A 22093-nucleotide genomic window follows, 5' to 3' on the forward strand; every position below is an offset into this window, starting at 1 on the left:
GGCCAACGATCAAGAAAGCACGAAATGAGGGAAAGGCTGCTTACTTCGTCGGAGGACGAGGCTTCATCAACGGTTCAGAAATCCATATTCCTCCCTGGAATCTCACCAGAAGGAACAGGTTGATGGTTTCAGCCATGGTATTCGAACTTTCCTTATGTTGTTTACCTAACAACGGACTATTTTTCGGAATACTCAGGTTCTTCAATTTATTAGTTTGTTCTTGTATGACCAGAAGACCTATTTTGTTTACAAACTTCCGAAGAAGATTGAAAGCTGTATTTATTTTTGATGTATACAGTAACTAAGATACTGTTTTAAAGGGCATACAGGTCTGCTCTGACTTTACACGGTTATTCTTCTATTTAGTTATTAATACTTATTTCCAAAAAAGGTCTTAGGAACGTTTATATGTAAAACATTTTTTATTCCATTATTTAATGATCAGTTTTCATATGTACTTAAAATAGTAGGTACCCTTTTATTTAAATGATTATTTTCTATTTTATTTCTCAGAATAGTTCCTGATTACACTAAAGAGGGTTTTTAGTCTCTCTTACCAGAACCCTTGGTTTGGTCTTGAACATAATTTTCAGTTGAGTTGAATTTAAAAGCCAGATAACGTCTAGCTCAAAGTTTATGGAATAAGCTATTTTCACTTTAAATTGACTTAAATGGTGCAGATCTGGGTTCCTTATCGTTTAGGTTCACTGCTCCTATGTTTTGTCTATACTTTCTCTTAATGCTAGGTGGTTACGAAACAATGTGAAGCGCAAGGCCTTATTTTTATTTTTTCAAGAGTCTCACTCAATTTCGGCTAATGCCAACTTCTGGAGGTCACAGTGGGGCAACGATATTTGGCTTTACCATGGATCTGAACGCTCCGCTGGTGTCACTACAATGAAAAAAACCTTTGGTGGTAATATTCTACACTCGGAATGTGACCCCTTTGGTCACTTTATTAGTCTTGTGATCAGTTACAATGACATTACACTCATTACTGTATACTTCTATGTGTACAACACCAAACATGAGAATGATGAGTTGCTTTAATCTATAGAAACATACAGTATACTTCATTGGTCAAAATTTCCCAATTCGTTATTATTGATAGGAGGGGACTTTAACATTACTATAGATAATTCAACTGATAGATGGCCCCCAGGTAGGCCAACCAATCAGATTTTGGATTTAATACTTTTTATGGAAAAGTTTGATCTTACTGATATATGGAGAGGTTTCCGGCCGACAGATCATTCACTTGGAGTAACAAAACAGGTTCCAGACAATCCAGAATATATTTTTGGCTTATATCCAAATGTATTGATAGTGAGTGTGTTACTACAAATATTTGTACTACTCCCCTCACAGACCATAGGCCCATTTACATAGATATCAAAATATTTACCCCTGATACTAACCTTGGTAGAGCATCCTACTGGAAGCTAAATATCTCATTATTAAATAATGAGATAGTTCAATTTGAGGTTAAAGATCTGCTCTCACACTTTTGGGAAAGGGCTTGTGAAGAAAAATCATATTGCAAGAACTGGGAGCTCTTTAAATGTGAGGTGTCCAAATACCTTAGAAAATATGGTAGTAATATTGCTAAGACCAGAAGAGCTGAGGAGGAAAATGTGATCTTTAAGATAACTTCCCTTTCTCAGAGGTCCCCAGCCGGCCTCTCTGGGGAAGGAGAAGATGGAACTAATTGAGTTACAAAATAAACTGAATAAAATATATAGATTAAAAGCAGAAGGAGCCTTCATTAGATCTGGGAAAAATGGATTGAGGAGGGAGAACAGAATTCATCCTATTTCTTTAGACTTGAGAAATTTCACTCTAAAAATAACACTATCCATAAGTTAAACATTGATGGTGTTATTACAGATGACCAAAAATGAATCGCTAAATACGGTAGCAATTTTTACAGAAAATTGTATAGCTCTACGTACTGTCAGGAATCCACAGATATGTTTTTTAACTCACTGAATAATGTTCACTCTATCAGTGATATAGAATCTAAACAGTGTGATGAACCCATCAAAATCGAAGAGATTATAGAGTCTATCAAACATCTAAAGAACAATAAATCCCCAGGTGCTGATGGAATTACATCAGAATTTGACTAATTATTTTCTGAACAAGTAGCTCCCTTCCTATTTGAAGTCTTTTTTAGAGTGTATTAAAAACAATTTTCTCCCTCCTACAATGAGTCAGGGGTTAATAATACCTAAGCCTAAAAAAGAAGTTCTGCTCATCAACAACTGGCGTCCAATTTGTCTTCTTAATAATGACTATAAGATACTTGCAAAAATAATTAAATAAGTACTGGATGCAATCATTGATGAAACACAGTCTGGCTTCATGAGGAACAGACATATTTCTAACAATGTCAGACTAGTATTAGACATACTGGACTACTCAGACCTAATAACTGAGGATAGCTTCATATTATTTATATTTATAAAGCATTTGATACAGTAGAGCATCAGTTTCTCTTCCACTCCCTTGAGAGACTTGGCTTTGGGGATTTTTTTCTGTAAGGCTATTAAGACTCTCTATGCAAATGGTAAAAGCTCTATCAAATTGAAATATGGCACCTCAACTAGATTTGAGTTAAAGAGGGGAATTAGGCAAGGTTGTCCTATCTCTCCATACCTGTTTTTATTAATCACCAAACTTCTTGCAAATTCTTTAAATAATAGTCCTGTACAAGGTATTTCCATAGCTGGTAAATAAATTATTATAAGCCAGCTGGCTGAGGATACTACACTTTTTCTGAAAGATGCTAACCAAATTCTCATATCGATCAATGTGATACAATCCTTTTCCAAAGCATCTGGTCTATATCTTAACATTAATAAATGTGAACTCATGGCTGTCAAAGATTGTGTGACCCCTTCATATTATGGTATTCCAGTAAAAGAAGAACTTACATATTTAGGCATAACCATTACAAAGAATCAGAAGTCTAGAGGCTTACTAAATGTTGACCCTCTTATTAAAAAAAACAGAAGAAGCTAAATGAATGGCTACAGAGGGACTTATCTTTAAAAGGTAGAGTCCTAAAAACCAAGGCTGAAGGCATCTCCAGACTAACATATGGTGCTCTATCTTTATATCTGGACAGTAAAATAAGCAAGGAGATAGACCAGATGCTTTTCAACTTTCTGTGGAGAAACCGTAACCATTACATTAGGAAAACTGTTGTAATGACCACTTATGAGAATGGTGGGTTGAATTTTCAGGACTTTACTACCTTAAATAAGATCAATTGGATAAAACAATCCTAAGAAGACCCACTTCTATCTGGAATTTTATTCCTCATCATGTCTTCTCTACTTTTGGTGGCCTTAACTTCATGTTGTTTTGCAATTATAATATTGACAAAGTTCCAGTGAAACTTTCTGCTTTTCATCGGCAGGTTTTCTTGTCATGGTCCTTAATTTATAAACACAATTTTTCTCCACACAGATATTATATATGGAATAATCGGGATATATTGCATACAAATACTTCTTTGTTTTTAGAATATTTGTTCCAAGATAATATCCTATTGGTGAGCCAACTGGTAAATGCAGAGGGTCTTTTACTCAGTTATAAGACCCTCAGAGCCTACCTTCTATTGACCCTGTTAACTCATCAGTAGGAAAGATTTGTTTCTCTTTTGATCCATTCAACAACAGAGCGATACGAACCTTGTTTCAGTAGGATGTTGTATCTATACCTTGTGTCTTGCCTTATTGGAATGGATTTATTGATAATATCTGTTGGAAAAAAGTTTGGATGTTGCCACACACATACCTACTTGTTAACAAAATTAAGGAAGTTTCCTTTAAAATTATTCATAAATATTATCCTGCCAACCACTATATGAAAAAGTTTAAGGAAAACATCAACTCAAATTGCTCCTTTTGTAGTAACCACCCAGAAACAGTGTTGCATCTTTTTTGGCATTGTATTCATGTAAGAAAACTGTGGCAAGACATCAGTAGATTTATAATTGAACACTTTTATGAAGTGTACACTATTGTGGAGAGATGTACTGCTTGGATTCTTTACCTATGATAGGAATCAGCTGAAACATTTTTATGTAATTAATTTCATTATTCTTTTGGCCAAATTTCATATTCATAAATGTAAATTTACAAACAAAAACCCACATTTTCTTAACCTACAAAAAGAAATTGAACTGTATTTTAAGACAATTAAGTACTCTACTAACAAAAAAGCTGTTATATTATAATTATAAGCGTATGTATGTCCCTTAAGGTCCTTGTGTAATGTGATATTGTACCCCCTAGCCCCGCCCCCAGCCCCGCCCCTAGCTCAATTGTCCACTGTATATAATCTATATATACTTGTGTTCCCTCATGTACTCTCTGTATTGATTTGTTGTTAATAAAAATTTAATTAAATTTTAAAAAAGAAACACCAAGTGCGTGAGAAACACCCAGGTATGAGTAACACCCTCCAATCACCCTCTGACCTCTAACTCCTGACCCTCCTCTCACCTGTGCGTCCTCCCGCAGGTCTGTGGCCTCTCTGAGATGGGTGTTAGCGGGACGGAACGTATCATCCAGAGCTTTAATACCCGTGTTCCGTAGGGTCACGTACTCTCGCCCCCGCCACACCCCTCTCCGCACAGACAGACCCCTCCTCTGGGCCTTGCCCCCCCCTCGTCGGTTGGTCACGGCAACATGGACGAACAGGCTAGCGTGGGGCAAGGGGTCTCCCTCCAGACCCAGCAGGGGCACGTTGCGGTAGCCCGGCTGAAGGCACTCGAAGGCCACGCTGTACTGGCCAATGAAGTCGTCTCCAATGTAGTCGTCGTCCAATACCACGAAGCGGAGGAGCGCCAACTCTGGCATGTTCACCTGGGAAGGACAGACAACAACCAATCATGAGCCAAGGTGCAGTGACAGACAAAATCACAGGAATGTTACCGAATGTTGTACACAGACACAACTCTTGCTTGTTTTAGAACACTGAGTATGGTTACTTCACACAATAATACGATTATTGCGGATAATCAGATTAATATTATAGTTTGTTTAAAACATTTACATGCTTTGCATGAACAAACAATTTCCCTACTAATCCTGTTTACATGGACACATCTGAAATCAGGCTACCTGATGGGACTTAAATAAATGTAGAAAATCAGCAATCAAAATAAACATTCTACCACAGCAACCATGTTATTTTTGCGAAGCCTATTTGATTCTGAGTTTGGACATATAAAGTTTGTATATGAAAACTTTTTCCATGCATACTTTCAGTTTTTCCGAACTCACTTGACTTGCGTTTCTGATGCTGGCACATGCTCAGATCAAATACACCGCTGGAGCTCTGATGAAGCTGTTTTACAGGTCCTAATCATTCTAAAGATTGGTTAGAAAACCAGGTGCTTTAATCAGCGTACACTTACTTCAATTTTCACCTTATGCTGATTAAGGAAAGCAGAGTAAGGTGTTAACATGACTATTGCCATACTCAGCCTACTGCCACACTCAGTTTAACATCGGGTTGTTATTCTGCGTGTAAACATACTCCCTGATATGTTTTATTGGTTTTCTAGTCATCTCCCTTTAGTTCATTCTGGAAAAAAACATTTGTATAAAGGACAATGATTTCAACTAGAAATAACAATATCAGTTTTAATTAAATAAAATGTTTTAAAACAATAATAAGACAGTTTTAACTAACAAAAGTTGTGCTTCTCCTCTAACGTTCCAATAGGATCTAACAGCATCACCAAGATAACCCGACATAGATGAAAAAAAAAAATGAAAACCTGCATAATTTATCTAACTTTTATTTAACAAGGTTAGGTAAGTCATGGAGAACAGCTCTGGAACAACTCTGGTGAGTCAAGATGTTTATAAACAGATATTATCATACTGAGACATTAACATTTAATCATAGTGGTGGACGTACATTCATATAATATACACCCCATATGTTCATCACAGGGCACATAATATTATAATAATATTGTCCATGACACACAAAAGTATCACACATATATATATACAGTTGACGTCGGAAGTTTACATACACCTTAGCCAAATACATTTAAACTCTGTTTCACAATTCCTGACATTTAATCCGAGTAAAAATTCCTTATCTTAGTTAGGATCTTAGTTTGGATCACCACATTATTTTCAGAATGTGAAATGTCAGAATAATAGTAGAGATTTATTTCAGCTTTTATTTCTTTCATCATCACATTCCCAGTGGGTCAGAAGTTTACATACACTCAATTAGTATTTGGTAGTATTGACTTTAAATTGTTCAACTTGGGTCAAACGTTTCGGGTAGTCAAGCTTCCCACAATAAGTTGGGTGAATTTTGGCCCATTCCTCCTGACAGAGCTGGTGTAACTGAGTCAGGTAGTAGGCCTCCTTGATCGCACACACTTTTTCAGTTCTGCAGACAAATGTTTTATAGGATTGAGGTCAAGGCTTTGTGATGGTCACTCCAATACTTTGACTTTGTTGTCCTGAAGCCATTTTGCCACAACTTTGGAAGTATGCTTGGGGTCATTGTCCATTTGGAAGACCCATTTGCGAGCAAGCTTTAACTTCCTGACTGATGTCTTGAGATGTTGCTTCAATATATCCACATAATTTTCCTCCCTCGTGATGCCATCTATTTTGTGAAGTGCACCAGACCCTCCTGCAGCAAAGCACCCCCACAACATAATGCTGCCACCCCCATGCTTCATGGTTGGGATGGTGTTCTTCGGCTTGCAAGCCTCCCCCTTTTTCCACCAAACATAACGATGGTCATTATGGCCAAAGAGTTCTATTTTTGTTTCATCAGACCAGAGGACATTTCTTCAAAAAGTACGATCTTTGTCCCCATGTGCAGTTGGAAAACTTAGCCTGTCTTTTTTTATGGCGGTTTTAGAGCAGTGGCTTCTTCCTTGCTGAGCGGCCTTTCAGGTTATGTCAATATAGGACTCGTTTTACTGTGGATAAAGATACTTTTGTTTCCTCCAGCATCTTCACAAGGTCCTTTGCTGTTGTTCTGGGATTGATTTGCACCTTTCGCACCAAAGTACGTTCATCTTCTGTGAACATACCAAAGTACGAGCTGTTTAAAGGTATAGTCAACTTAGTGTATGTAAACTTCTGACCCACTGGAATTGTGATACAATGAAATAATTTGTCTGTAAACAATTGTTGGAAAAATGACTTATGTCATGCACAAAGTAGATGTCTTAACAGACTTGCCAAAACTATAGTTTGTTTGTCACTTTCTGAACCTAGTTCTTGTGTTATTTCTTTGTTTTAGTTGGTCAGGACGTGAGTTGGGTGGGTATTCTATGTTTTGTGTTTCTAGGTTGGGTTTCTTGTTTGGCCTGATTTGGTTCTCAATCAGAGGCAGGTGTTAGTCATTGTCTCTGATTGGGAACCATATTTAGGTAGCCTGTTTTCTGTTGGGGTTTGTGGGTGGTTATTTTCAGTCTTTGTGTGTCTGCACCAGATAGAACTGTTTCGGTTATCACTTTGTTGTTTTGTGTTTTTGAAAGTGTTCAGTTTTCCATTAAAAAAGATACACACTAACCATGCTGTGCTTTGGTCCTCTCTATCTCCAGATGACAACCGTTACATTGTTAACAAGAAATTTGAGGAGTGGTTGAAAAACAAGTTTTAATGACTCCAACCTAAGTGTATGTAAACTTCCGACTTCAACTGTACAAACATGCAAGCGTGCTCGAGCTCGTATATGTCCACACTGACACACACACAAACATATAGAATTGTTTATTCACATTGGGTGGCATCAGTACAAACAGTATTAATCAGACAAAATAAATATATTGGAATAAAACCCCATGCGCATGGTAAGGAATAAATGAACTAAGACTATAAACACTCAGAAATACACAGTCGGAGGACTTTTGGCTGTGTAGGTTGTGTATATGTACATTGTGAAAGGAGACACAGACAGTAGTTAATTATGAACGACACATAAACATCCAATAAAACGCACGCACGCACCCACCCACCCACGCACGGACCCACGCACCCACCCACCCACGCACCCACCCACGGACCGACGCACGGACCGACGCATGCACCCACGCACGCACACACCCACGCACGCACCCACCCACGCACGGACCCACGCACGGACCCACGCACGCACCCACGCACGCCCCCCCCACACACACACACACACACACACACACACACACACACACACACACACACACACACACACACACACACACACACACACACACACACACACACACACACACACAAACTCAAGCTGGGCAGATGAAGATAGTGAGAAGATATCTGTAGAAACACACACAGTGGCCATCCATTGGTTTCTAGGCTTCCAGTATGATGAATGTGTTTGGTAGAAAGGCCAGAGGGTAGAGAAGAGGGTGGAGACTATCCATCTCAAACCACACTGTGTTTATACATAGACCTAGCCCACTATGGTGTGTGTGTGTGTGTGCGTGTGCGTGCGTGCGTGCGTGTTCCTTCCTGTGCTGTGAGTTATAACCATATTAGGTCTTCAGGCTCTTAGTGACAGGAAGCAAACAATCTGAACCAGCTAAAGGCATTAATTCCCGAGGACGGTTGTATTAGTGTGCGTGTATTAGAATGTGTGTGTATGAGTGTATTCTTTGACATGAATATCATTTTGAGATAAAATCCAAGTACAGGATACAGCGTAATGTACCAGTACAATCAAATGCTTACTTGCCAGCTCAACCCCAGTCTGTGGGTCTTCTTCCAGATGTGTGTGCATGACTGAATTCTTTCACATTGGTTTCATTTTAATACATCTGTTATTTCCTGTACTTGAGTCTTTGAGTTGAAGACTGTGTGCAGTATGTTGTGAACATGCTCCTCCCTCCATCCCCCACATGGTACTGCCCACATGTTGACTACCTATAAACAGAACTGTTGGAGAGAGGAAATGGATTCTAGACCGGGGGGAGATTGTAGATTATAGACAGGGTGAAGGTTTGCACTCAAAGACCCCTGAGTCTGTGCTAGTCTAGATTTTAATGTTTTAGCATGGAGCACTATCCATCTAATAGGGCTGCAGTTAATGGATGAAGAACTAGAGAACATGTCAGCCGAAGTGAGCACAGACAGAAGTTTAGGCAGCCGAAGGCTCTGAGTGGGTGATAGAGAGAGACCCAGAGGGTGAACTGTGTGTGAGAGAGAGAGAAAGAAAGAAAGAAAGAAAGAAAGAAAGAAAGAAAGAAAGAAAGAGAGAGAGAAAGAGGGTGAATTGTGTGTGTGTGAGAGAAAACGAGGGTGAATTGTGTGTGTGTGTAAGATAGAGAGAGAGAGAGAGATAGAGAGAATTGTGTGTGTGTGAGAGAGAGAATTGTGTGTGTGTGAGAGAGAGAATTGTGTGTGAGAGAAAGAGAAAGAGAGAGAAAGAAAGAGAGAGAAAGAGAGAGAGAAAGAGAGAGAGAGAGAGAGAGAGAGAGAGGGGGGTGTATGTGAACTTTAGGCTCTACTCTTACTCATAACTAAGTCCACTCAGGTAGATAGAACCCTCCATCACTGCTACACACACACAAACAAGCACACAGGCATTCATACACATACATACACGCACGCACACACACATGCAAGCACACACACATGCAAGCACACACACATGCAAGCACACACACGTAGCCTGCATCCTATCATGACTGTCTGCTGTGGTGGAGTGTGGACAAGGGGTGGGAAATGGGGCATCATGCTTCATGAATGAAGAGGTCAGTCTGAACAGCAACAGAGACTCTATCTCAGCCTCATCCCAAAATGGACGCTATGTGTTTCCAAAAAGGGCCCCATGTGTCTCTGCCTAGTTTCCCTCAGCAATCTACACACAATACCCAATAATGAGAAAGTGAAAACAGGCTTTTAGAATTTTTTGCAAATGTATTAAAAATAGAAAATAAATATTCAGCCCCTTTGCTATGAGACTCGAAATTGAGCTCAGGTGCATCCTGTTTCCATTGATCATCCTTGAGATGTTTCTTCAACTTGATTGGAGTCCACTTGAGGTAAATTCAATTGATTGGACATGATTTGGGAAGGCACACACACACACCTAAGGTCCCACAGTTGACAGTGCATGTCAGAGCAAAAACCAAGCGCTCAGGACCTCAGACTGGGGTGAAAGTTCACCTTCCAACAGGACAACAACCCTAAGCACACAGCCAAGACAACACCAGTGGCTTCGGGACAAGTCTCTGAATGTCATTGAGTGGCCCAGCCAGAGCCCAGACTTGAACCCTATCCAACATCTCTGGAGAGACCTGAAAAGAGCCGTGCAGCAACACTCCCCATCCAACCTGACGGACCTTGAGAGGATCTGCAGAGAAGAAGGGGAGAAACTCCCCAAATACAGGTGTGCCAAGCTTGTAGCGTCATACCCAAGAAGACTTAATGCTGTAATAGCTGCCAAAGGTTCTTCAACAAAGTACTGAGCAAAGGGTCTGAATACTTATGTGAATGTGATATTTCAGTTTTTTGTTTTTAATAAATTACAAACATTTCAAAAAACCTGATTTTGGTTTGTCATTATGGGGTGTTGTGTGTAGATTGATGACGGGGGGGGGGACAATTTAATCAATTTTAGAACAAGGCTTTAACGTAACAAAATGTGGAAAAAGTCAAGGGGTCTGAATACTTTCCGAAGGCACTGTATCTACCCGTACATGGTCAGATTAATCTGTGTGTGTAAACCAACTGAAATTCAGAGAAGAGAGGACATTTTGCCTGTCCTCACTTGTAAAAAGGTTATTTTAGGCTTAGGGGTTAGGTTTATAGGGTTTGGGTTAAGGTTAGAATTAGGATTAAGGGTTAGTGGTGAGGGTTAGGAGTTAAGGGTTAGGGGTTGTGGTTAGGTTTAGGGAAAATATAATTTTGAATGGGAATCAATTGTTGGTTCCCAAAAAGTCCTCACAAGTACAGTAAGACATAACTGTGTGGGTGTGTGTTTGTGTGTGTGGAGTCACGCCACATACCCTCTAGTCCCCCACCAAGCCTTAGGTTACAGGCCACAGGACTAATGAGCAAAACAGAGCTCAACCACTGGCTTTAGTTTCTTTCTTACTTGTAAAAAAATATATATTGTAGTTAATGTTTTCTTATCAGTCTTTGGTACAGTATGTTCATTTGAGACTGTAATTCTCCTAACATGAGACAGTGGATAGAAGAAAGAAGTATTGCTATACTCTGCACTACCAACTAGCCTAGCACGCCACACCACTGGTCAACAGCACCAAGGCAACTCTCCAACTGTTCCCTCTCCGTTCCCATGTTTCACATCATGTTTTATAAGCCCTGGCCATCTGTCGTCATTACTAAATCTTCCACAACGGCTCAGGGGAATCACAATGGCTCTGTCTGTCTGTCTCTATGGGAATTAATACTGTAGTTAACTGTCCTTGGGAGCTGGAAAGACTCTATACAAATAGTTCTTATTGTTGAGTATCCTTATGAAACTGATGTTTTCGTCATTATTATCAGTACAGGGACAAACATAGACCATATTCTGTCTAGACTTAGCAAGCAAAACCGGTTGGAATGACTCTCAGTTTCTGATTGTAATGATGTCCTTTCAGCGAGTTTTTACCTACTGTTATGCTATTAGATGTTTACGTGTATGAACACTCAGCTTGTGGGGCGACCGTGCCCTTAGTCTGAGGTTATGTTGATGAACCGTGCTGTACTTTCACATGTATCTGTAGGTTCCACATGTTAATCCCATGTGAAACTCTGTGTTGTTGTTTTTGTCGCACTGCTTTGCTTTATCTTGGCCAGGTCAGAGTTGTAAATGAGAACTTGTTCTCAACTGGCCTACCTGGTTAAATAAAGGTGAAATATAAAATAAGAATAAATGACTGAACTCTTACCTGAAACTCAAAGGTCTCATCAAACAGTGGGCCATCCTGGTTCTGTGCGGCGGTCCGGGTCCGTTGCTCAGCGCAGTCCGCTGGTACCCCATGTAGCTCCAGAACCACGTAGGGATCTATAACCTCTCCTTTGGCCCCAGCGCCCTGTGGCTTGGGCAGGTTGTGGGCGCTGATCACCTTCACCCTGAGGGTCTGAGGTGGCACGCCGGGCACACACCCCTGGGTCACGGCACTGAAGTAGGACACCTCATCTCTCATGACCCCCGGGCGCAGCACGAAGCCACAGCCCCCGTTCTGGATGAAGCGTGCCCTGTGGAGGTCCAGCATGGCCCCGGGGGTCTGCTGGTTGAGAGCCACCAGCTGGACCCCGCCCTTCCAGTACCCCTGGGGGTTGGGGTTGGAGGAGTCCAGGCGGACGGAGCTGGGCCGGACACGGGTCAGGGTACGCTTGGTGAAGCCTACTAGGTCCTCTGGGCTCTCACTGGCCAGCCGGCCCGCTTCTCCTTCCCCCAGGGAGCACAGAGTCCAATAGGCCGAATCAGGGAGTGAGGGCGTGCCCGGCGTTGAGGGGGTGCTGGGTGGGGAGTGCTGCTGTCCTTGTTTCCTTATTTCTCGGTGGTTGTAGAAGCTACGGCTTCCAGTTCTTGCCACGCTCACCAGATCTGAGAGCTCGCGTTGGAGGCGGAGTCTCCTGGGCTGAGGGGGCGGGGGTACCACTAAAACCACACCCAGTTCCTCCTCTCCGGGGATGGTCATTCGCCGGCCAGCCAAGGGTCCGCCTCCCCCTATCTCCTCATCCTCCTCTGATACCTCTCCCTCGGATCCCTCCTCTTCTGGGGGTAGCTTCTTCCCCACCAGCAGCACCCGGCCCTTCAGCTGCTCAGGGGAGGGCAGGGTGGTGGCTCGCCCCACCGGGCTGACCGGCAGGGCCTCAGGGGTGTAGAGACGTGTAGAGAACACCTTCCTCAGGTGCTGGGCCAAGGTACGCTGCTGGGAGGGGGAACAGCGCTGGCACAGGTAGAGCAGAAGCGGATAGGGCGAGGTCAGGAAGGCGTACTTATTCACCACCTCCAGAGCACTGCGGATGGTGACCGGGGCGTGATGGTGATGGTGGTGGTGGCGGTGGGCATCAGGACCATAGTCTACCCCCAGGAGAGGCTCCCCCTCTGGGCCGTCTGTCACCCCCAGCTCCAGGCAACGACACCCGGCCTGAAGAGCCCTGGTCAAACCCCCTAGATCAGCCCTCCCATGGACCTGGTCATCCAGGAGATAGGACCGATAGGAAGTACTGATGTAGTAGTGGGACAGGGGCAGGCTCATATCCTGACACACTCCCTGGTGCTCCACGTCAAACAGCTGGCACTCTGGAGACTGCAGGTAACGGGCGAAGCCATCAAGCCCCAGCAAGCCTCTCTCTCGGCCTGGTCTGGAGGGCTCAAAGCGTAGGACCAGCTCCAAACAACCCTCAGCTGTGGCCAGAGACAGGCCCTGCTCCGTCTCCAGAAAGAGACGAAGGTCCTGGGCGTCCAGACACTCGCGATCCTTAGAGAGCTGGACCAATAGGAAATAGACATCTGGGCGCGTGCAGAGTTCGCAGAAGGCCTCCTGGAACTCCTCGCGTGTTACGTGAGACGTCAGCTTCTCTTTGCTGCGCTGGATCTCCTTGAACCTCAGACGCACCTGGAGAGAAGTAGGGGAGAGGGAGAGGGAGGTGGAGAGAAAGAGGGATGGGGAGGGGGGAGGGAGGGAGGGAGGGAGGGAGGGAGGGAGGGAGGGAGGGAGGGAGGGGGAGGGAGGGAGGGAGGGGGAGGGAGGGAGGGAGGGAGGGAGGGAGGGAGGGAGGGAGGGAGGGAGGGAGGGAGGGAGGGAGGGAGGAGGGAGGGAGGGAGGGAGGGAGGGAGGGAGGGACAGATACAAAGGGAGCAGGGGATAGATGAGAAGAGCAGGTTTAGAAAGGGCAGTCAGATTTTAATACTCCACAGAATGGATGAATTATTGAGCTACAATATTCAATAATATCTAATGACTGAAAAAGACGGGAAGTCAATTCCATCCGTTCCAATCAATGCATGGGATCAAATTTGAGGTGAATTAATTGTTATAATATTTTATTGCTCATTATTTTTCAAAACATTAACTGAATTTAATATCAGGTAATTTCCATCTTGGAACAGATATGAAAGTCACCCTGGTTATATGGCTTAGCATACTACTCTACCTCGTGCCCCTGGCCTACCCTTCCATGTATGCCAAACTGACTGCAGGAAAGTCTAGACACCTACACACACACACACACACACACACACACACACACACACACACACACACACACACACACACACACACACACACACACACACACACACACACACACACACACACACACACACACACACACACACACACACACACACACACACACACACACACACACACACACACACACACACACACACACACACACACACACACACACACACACACACACACACACACACACACACACACAGGCAGCTGTACTGGCTTCACAGCATGCTTCACAACCAGGGCCTGAGCGTTGATTCAAACAGATTAGCTATGGAGCCATGTGCACTCACACACATACCTCTGCCTGGCTTTATTTAGGTCTGTGTATTTCCAGCTGCTATCTGACTCCATCTCCGCCTCCTCTCCTGCTTTCGTACTGTTTGTCCGGAGAATATCCCAAAATATATTCACCCATCCTTACAAAAATGACCAGTGGCATGTATCAGCTTACTTTAATGTTGGGTCGATAGCAGTCCTTGAGATTTATTGTCTATACAGTACATTCAGAAAGTACATTTTGTTACAGCCTGAACTTAAAATGGATTAAATTAAGATTGTTTTGTCACTGGCCTACACACAATACCACATAATGTCAAATGTGGAAGAGTGTTTTTTGAAATTTTTCAAATTTAAGCAAATATTAAATGAAATGTCTTGAGTTATTCAACCACTTTGTTATGGCAATACTAAATAAGTTTATGAGTAAAAATGAGCTTGCATGGACTCATTCTGTGTGCAATAATAGTGTTTAACATGATTTTTGTATGACTACCTCATCTCTGTACCCCACACATACAATTATTTGTAAAGTCCCTCTCTCAAGCAGTGAATTTTAAACACAGATTCAACCACAAAGACCAGGGAGGTTTTCCCAATTCCTCACAAAGAAGGGCACCTATTGGTGAGTTAAAAAATCAATGAATAAAATTTTTAAAAAGCACACATTGAATATCCCTTTGAGCATGGTGAAGTTATTAGTTACACTTTGGATGATGTGTCAATACACCCAGTCACTACAAAGATACAGGAGTCCTTCCTAATTCAGTTGCTGGAGAGGAAGAAAACCACTCAGGGATTTCATGAGGCCAATGGGGACTTTACCGTTTTTTTCGATTGCTAAACGACAGTGGGCACAACTGGAGTCACATGTGCAAAACTCTAACTACAGTCTGCACTACCAACAGTCACCTGAGCTAAACAGTTCACATCACCTGCAAAACTCATTCCAAGCAACACAACTCTTAACACATGGCTCAAAACACGCTCAGTGCAGCCAAACACTATGCACAACCCTCACTGAGATAACACACACTGTCACTCAGAACACACTGAGAGTAAAAACACTAGCATCAAACACCAATACAGAAAATACAAACTTTTCATCTTTACAGTTTGAACAATTTCAGTGACTTCATACAAAGTAATATTTTCTTCAAAGAAAAGAGTGACATTCTTTCACATGATTTATTAAAATTTTTAGAACATAACAATTCTTTAAGGTAAATGAAAATTAGCAGTTTGCTTCAATAGTCTGTAGTAATTTACGGAATTACAGTAATGAGAAAAAAAGGTAGAAACTAAAAGTACATACTGTAATTCGAACAAATAATTGAGGGGCTAATCCTGCCTCTCTCTAGCATCAGGCCACAGGTTTTCTTCAACATCACATCTAATGTTTTCTCTTGCCATGCACCTGGGGAAGAACCTTCTGGAGTGCCTTATCCATCCCTGGCAGTCCTCTGGACTCGTGTCCTCACATCCGGCACGCATGGCTTCCTAAAGAGACATTTGGTCATGTGGGTGGTGACCAAACACTTTCCACCTCCAGGCAGAGAAAACTCCTCTATTGGGTTGAGGAAGGGTGAATATGCAGGCAGGTACAAAACCATAAATCTGTGATGTGCTGCAAACCAATCTGTGACAGCTGCAGAGTGGTGAAAAGCAACGTTATCGCAAACTATGACAAAAACTTGGGGGTTTCTTACTGGCTCCCCCTGTTCTGCTGGCACTAGCTGAGCATAGAGCTGTTCTAGGAAAGCTATAAGCCTTTCTGTGTTGTATGGGCCAATGAGTGGTGTGTTGAGAAGCAAACCATCATTGGCCATTGCAGCACACATGGTGATATTTCCCCCCTTTGGCCTGGAACCTCCACAGTGGCCCTTTGACCTATAACATTCCTTCCTCTGCGCCGTGTTTTGGCAAGGTTAAATCCAGCTTCATCGATAAATACAAATGAATGTGGTCTTTCCAGTGCTTCCACCTCCATTACTCTCTGAAAAACAGTAAGTGCACAGTTTTACTGTAGAAATGCTAGTGTTTTTTTTACTGTAAATATTTTGTATAGCTGTGTACGTAACCTTAGACGTCTTACCTGGACATATTGGTATCTTTGCTCTTTTACCCGTTCACTGTTTCTCTCGAACGGTACAGTGTATAACTGTTTCATTGTAACTTGGTGTTTCTTTACGACTCGAGCAATAGTTGTTGTGCTGACAGAATTAACATTTTCAAATATATCATTATCAGCCAGCACTCTATCTTGAATCTCCCGCAGTTTTATTGCATTATTGACAACAACCATGTCAACAATAGCATTTTCCTGCGCATCTGAAGATATTTTTCCTATTCCCCCTGTTGGGGGCAGCCTTTGGGTCCTGTTGTAAAAATATATTTTACAGTCAAACTTACTGTAATATATATCTGTGTAAATATTCTATAATTGCAATACAAAATAGATTCCTGTAATGTTTTCATTTACTGTAAGGATGTAACTCTCACCTGTTTGCATGATGGAAAATTCGCATTACAGATGCCACTGTGGATCTTTGCAGATTGGGTTGCACCCTCAACCCTGCCTCTCTCAATGAGAGACCATGGTTCACGACATGGTCTATAAGTGTAGCCCTTATTTCATCTGAAATAACAGCTCTTTGTCTTCTTTGTCTTCCTCCACGCATCCGCCCTCTCCCTGCCACCCTTCTCCCTCCACGAACCCATCTTCCTTGTTCCATTTCCAAAATGAGTCTTTCTGAGCTCTACCTATATATACTGTAATATGTGTGTGTGTTCACTAACAAGTCTAAAACAAGACACCTGCTTAGCCTTTCAGCTGAAATTGCAATCAGCAGTGTTTGAAAGGCACAAGGCTGAAATCTATTCCATTTTGAATGTGTGGTTCACAGTTTTGACAGCAGTGTGTTAGCATTTGAACAAAGTGCTGTAAATCCAGTGTTGTGCAGGTTGTGCTTAAAGTCATGGGATAAGTGTGTAGAGTTTTGAAAACTGTGTTCAAGCAATGAAAAACGAACTAGAGTTTGGTCCACATGAACTGCTGCTGTGCAGACTGTAGTTAGAGTTTTGCACAAGTGACTCCAGTTGTGTCCACTGTCGTTTAGCAATCGAAAAAAAATGTAAAACAGTTACAGAGTTTAGTGGCTGTGATATGAGAAAACTGAGGATGGATCAACAACATTGTAGTTACTCCACAATACGAACATAATTGATAGAGTGAAAATAAGGAAGCCTGTACAGAATAAAAATATAACATGCATCCTGTTTGCAACAAGTCATACTGCAACAAATGTTTTGTCCTGAATACAAAGTGTTATGTTTGGGGCAAATCCAATGCAACACATTACTGAGTACCACTCTTCATATGTTTGTCATGACGTTGGCCTGGGGGGTAGGTTTATGACAGTCATAAATACCTCTTCCCCCCTTTTGCCTCTCTCTACCCTACTGAGGTTACATTTGCAAAACCCTTGGTTAACATAGAGAACATCTGGGAACGTCAGAAGATGGGGGGAAATGAACTATATTCTGGTAATCCGACCAATGGAACACATGTGGTGGTATTTAATGAATATGATGTCAGTTCGGTTGTCATCTGAGACATTCTCATCAATGATAAGATGACATAAACTCTACAGTGGAAAGTCTACACATCAGAGTTATCAGATTCACATGGTTGTTGTTCAATTTAAATGTTTGAATATGAAATTATTTGTGATGGGATGAAATGTGATTTTAGCTTCTAAAATGTGAGATGTGGGTTTTCATAAGATAGGGCTGAGCACTCAGTGGCCCGCCCACGTGAAGAGACAGAGGTTGTAAACTATGAAACACACCCCTTTTCTCCCTTCCTATATAAAGCCTTGACGACAATAGAACTTCCTGTTCTGGGGATGTAGGACGACGGTCCTATGTCAGAATGGTTCAGATAATAGAACGGAGCCAACATCAGCGTGAGCTTTGGTTGCGAATGGTATGAACTTTGAACTCTTATTCACTACAGAAGTGATATCTCCTAGCCGTTGAGTTAGCAACCGCAGCTGCAAACGCAGGTTAGGAAGGAACAGGCAGAGTATCCCGTCTACCACACAACGGCGTTACTACAGCGTATCCAATTGACCACCAGAGACATTCTTCAAAGGACAAAGGACTCGGTTTGGCAACACGGCCTTCCATCTACCACCAGCCTACTGAAGAGCAGCTCAGAGTAAATATTTATTGCATTTTCCTTTTCTGAATTTAGAATGCATAAGATACTGTATTTACGATAGCACAGCTTCTTCCTTTTGTTCCTCAGTCTTCCCGCTCTTTCACTCAAACCCAGCCCCTTTTCTTTTGTGTAACAAGCTGTCATATCTGTTCTGCCCGCTAGGGACGTTTTACTTTATGACGTAATTTGTAATCAAGTTATGATTAATTGTGTGTATGTGTACGTCTGTGTGATTAGTTAGGTATTTAGTAAATAAATAATTAAACCCAATTTTGTATTGCTGATTCAACTTGTTAGCCAGGGTTCGTGCAAATAAAAGAATTTACAACTTTCAGATGAGACTGAATTAAGATGACGATTGATATTGACTGCTATTGATGTAAAATATTACTAGGTCTTTAAGAGTTTATTCAGAAGATAACAGCTCTATAAATATTATTTTGTGGTGCCCGACTCTCTAGATAATTACATTTACAGATTAGCTCAATCAAGTGATATTAATTGCGGATAAATGATTTTATAGAATAGCATGTCATATCACTTAATATCACCGGCATAGCCAAAGACACGACATGTTTATGCATAGTGGTGGCTGCATCATGTTATGGGTATGCTTGTAGTTGTTAAGTACAGGGGAGTTTTTCAGGATAGAAAATAAATGGAATGGAGCTAAGCACAGGCAAAATCCTAGAGGAAAACCTAGTTCAGTCTGCTTTCCACCAGACACTGGTGTAACGGCTCTCTTCTATCTCCTCCTCTGACGAAGAGGTAGAACAAGGATCGGACCAAAATGCAGCGTGATGATGATTCATGATATATTTTAATGAAGGAAAACCTATACATACAGAAACTACAAAACTAACGAAATGAAATAATGAAAACCGAAACAGCCCTATCTGGTGCAAACACAAAGACAGGAACAATCACCCACAAACACACAGTGAAACCCAGGCTACCTAAATATGATTCCCAATCAGAGACAACGAGAATCACCTGACTCTGATTGAGAACCTCAGGCAGCCATAGACTATGCTAGACACCCCTACTCAGCCACAATCCCAATACCTACTAAAACCCCCAATACCACAACACAACACAACCCCATGTCACACCCTGGCCTGACCAAATAAATATATAAACACAAAATACTAAGACCAGGGCGTGACAACTGGGAGATGAATTCACCTTTCAGCAGGACAATAACCCAAAAAACATGGCCAAATCTCCACTGGAGTTGCTTACCAACAAGACAGTGAATGTTCCTGAGTTTTTACTTAAATCTACTTGAAAATCTATGACAAAACCTGAAAATGGTTGTCTAGCAATTATCAACAACCAATTTGACAGAATTTAAGAATTTTTAAAATAATATTGGGCAAATGTTGTACAATCCAGGTGTGGAGAGCTCTTAGAGACTTACAGTACTCAGAAAGACTCTCAGCTGTAATCACTGCCAAAAGTGCCTCTACAAAATATTGACTCAGGGGTGTTAATACTTATGTAAATTACATATTTCTGTATTTAATTTACAATGAATTAGCAAAAATGTCCTAAAACAGGTTTTCACTTAGTCGTTATGGAGTGTTGTGTGTAGATGGGTGAGAAAATATTTTAATTCAGGCTGTACCACAACAAAAATGTGGAATAAGTCAAGGGGTATGACTCCTCAGTGTTTCTCTCTGAGGTACATTGAGGCATTGTGTTCTACTCAGGGTTTTGTGTGGACTCCTACTGAGAGGTGTGATGGGTAGGAAGTAGAAACCACAGGTGTTACTACACTGCAAAAGACTCAATCTATCCACCCTCCATAGTACTAAGTACAGTATGTAACACTTGCAAAGGTTAGATATCCACCTACAGCATGTTCATTTATACACTAGATATCCACCGACAGCATGTTCCATTTATACACTAGATATCCACCTACAGCCTGTTCCATTTATACACTAGATATCCACCTACAGCCTGTTCCATTTATACATTAGATATCCACCTACAGCCTGTTCCATTTATACACTAGATATCCACCTACAGCCTGTTCCATTTATACACTAGATATCCACCTACAGCATGTTCATTTATACACTAGATATCCACCTACAGCCTGTTCCATTTATACATTAGATATCCACCTACAGCCTGTTCCATTTATACACTAGATATCCACCTACAGCCTGTTCCATTTATATACTAGATATCAACCTACAGCATGTTCATTTATACACTAGATATCCACCTACAGCATGTTCCATTTATACACTAGATATCCACCTACAGCCGGTTCATTTAAACTTTAGATATCCACCTACAGCCTGTTCATTTCAACTTTAGATATCCACCTACAGCATGTTCATTTATACATTAGATATCCACCTACAGCCTGAAACATTTATACATTAGTTATCCACCTACAGCATGTTCCATTTATACACTAGATATCCACCTACAGCCTGAAACATTTATACATTAGATATCCACCTACAGCATGTTCATTTCTACACTAGATATCCACCTACAGCATGTTCATTTATACACTAGATATCCACCTACAGCCTGTTCCATTTATACACTAGATATCAACCTACAGCCTGTTCCATTTATACATTAGATATCCACCTACAGCATGTTCATTTCTACACTAGATATCCACCTACAGCATGTTCATTTATACACTAGATATCCACCTACAGCCTGTTCCATTTATACACTAGATATCCACCTACAGCCTGTTCATTTAAACATTAGATATCCACCTACAGCCTGTTCATTTAAACATTAGATATCCACCTACAGCATGTTCATTTAAACATTAGATATCCACCTACAGCCTGTTCATTTAAACATTAGATATCCACCTACAGCATGTTCATTTATACACTAGATATCCACCTACAGCCTGTTCCATTTATACATTAGATATCCACCTACAGCCTGTTCCATTTATACACTAGATATCCACCTACAGCCTGTTCCATTTATATACTAGATATCAACCTACAGCATGTTCATTTATACACTAGATATCCACCTACAGCATGTTCCATTTATACACTAGATATCCACCTACAGCCGGTTCATTTAAACTTTAGATATCCACCTACAGCCTGTTCATTTCAACTTTAGATATCCACCTACAGCCTGTTCCATTTATACATTAGATATCCACCTACAGCCTGAAACATTTATACATTAGTTATCCACCTACAGCATGTTCCATTTATACACTAGATATCCACCTACAGCCTGTTCCATTTATACACTAGATATCCACCTACAGCATGTTCATTTATACACTAGATATCCACCTACAGCCTGTTCCATTTATACACTAGATATCCACCTACAGCCTGTTCCATTTATACATTAGATATCCACCTACAGCATGT

General features: G+C 41.5%; 1 protein-coding gene across 1 annotated transcript in view; it reads right to left on the reverse strand.

The window, feature by feature from the left end:
* The window catches only part of LOC112238111 (inactive phospholipase C-like protein 1), a 136428-nt gene that overhangs the window by 7442 nt on the left and 106893 nt on the right, over nucleotides 1-22093 (reverse strand). The window contains exons 5-6 of the mRNA XM_042319015.1: nucleotides 11900-13579; nucleotides 4515-4877 (exon numbers count right to left, since the gene is read on the reverse strand). Coding sequence (XP_042174949.1) covers nucleotides 4515-4877; nucleotides 11900-13579 — 2043 coding nt within the window. The remainder of the gene's footprint in view (nucleotides 1-4514; nucleotides 4878-11899; nucleotides 13580-22093) is intronic.

The sequence above is a fragment of the Oncorhynchus tshawytscha genome, linkage group LG03 (genome assembly GCF_018296145.1).
Source record: "Oncorhynchus tshawytscha isolate Ot180627B linkage group LG03, Otsh_v2.0, whole genome shotgun sequence".
NCBI classification, from domain to species: domain Eukaryota; kingdom Metazoa; phylum Chordata; class Actinopteri; order Salmoniformes; family Salmonidae; genus Oncorhynchus; species Oncorhynchus tshawytscha.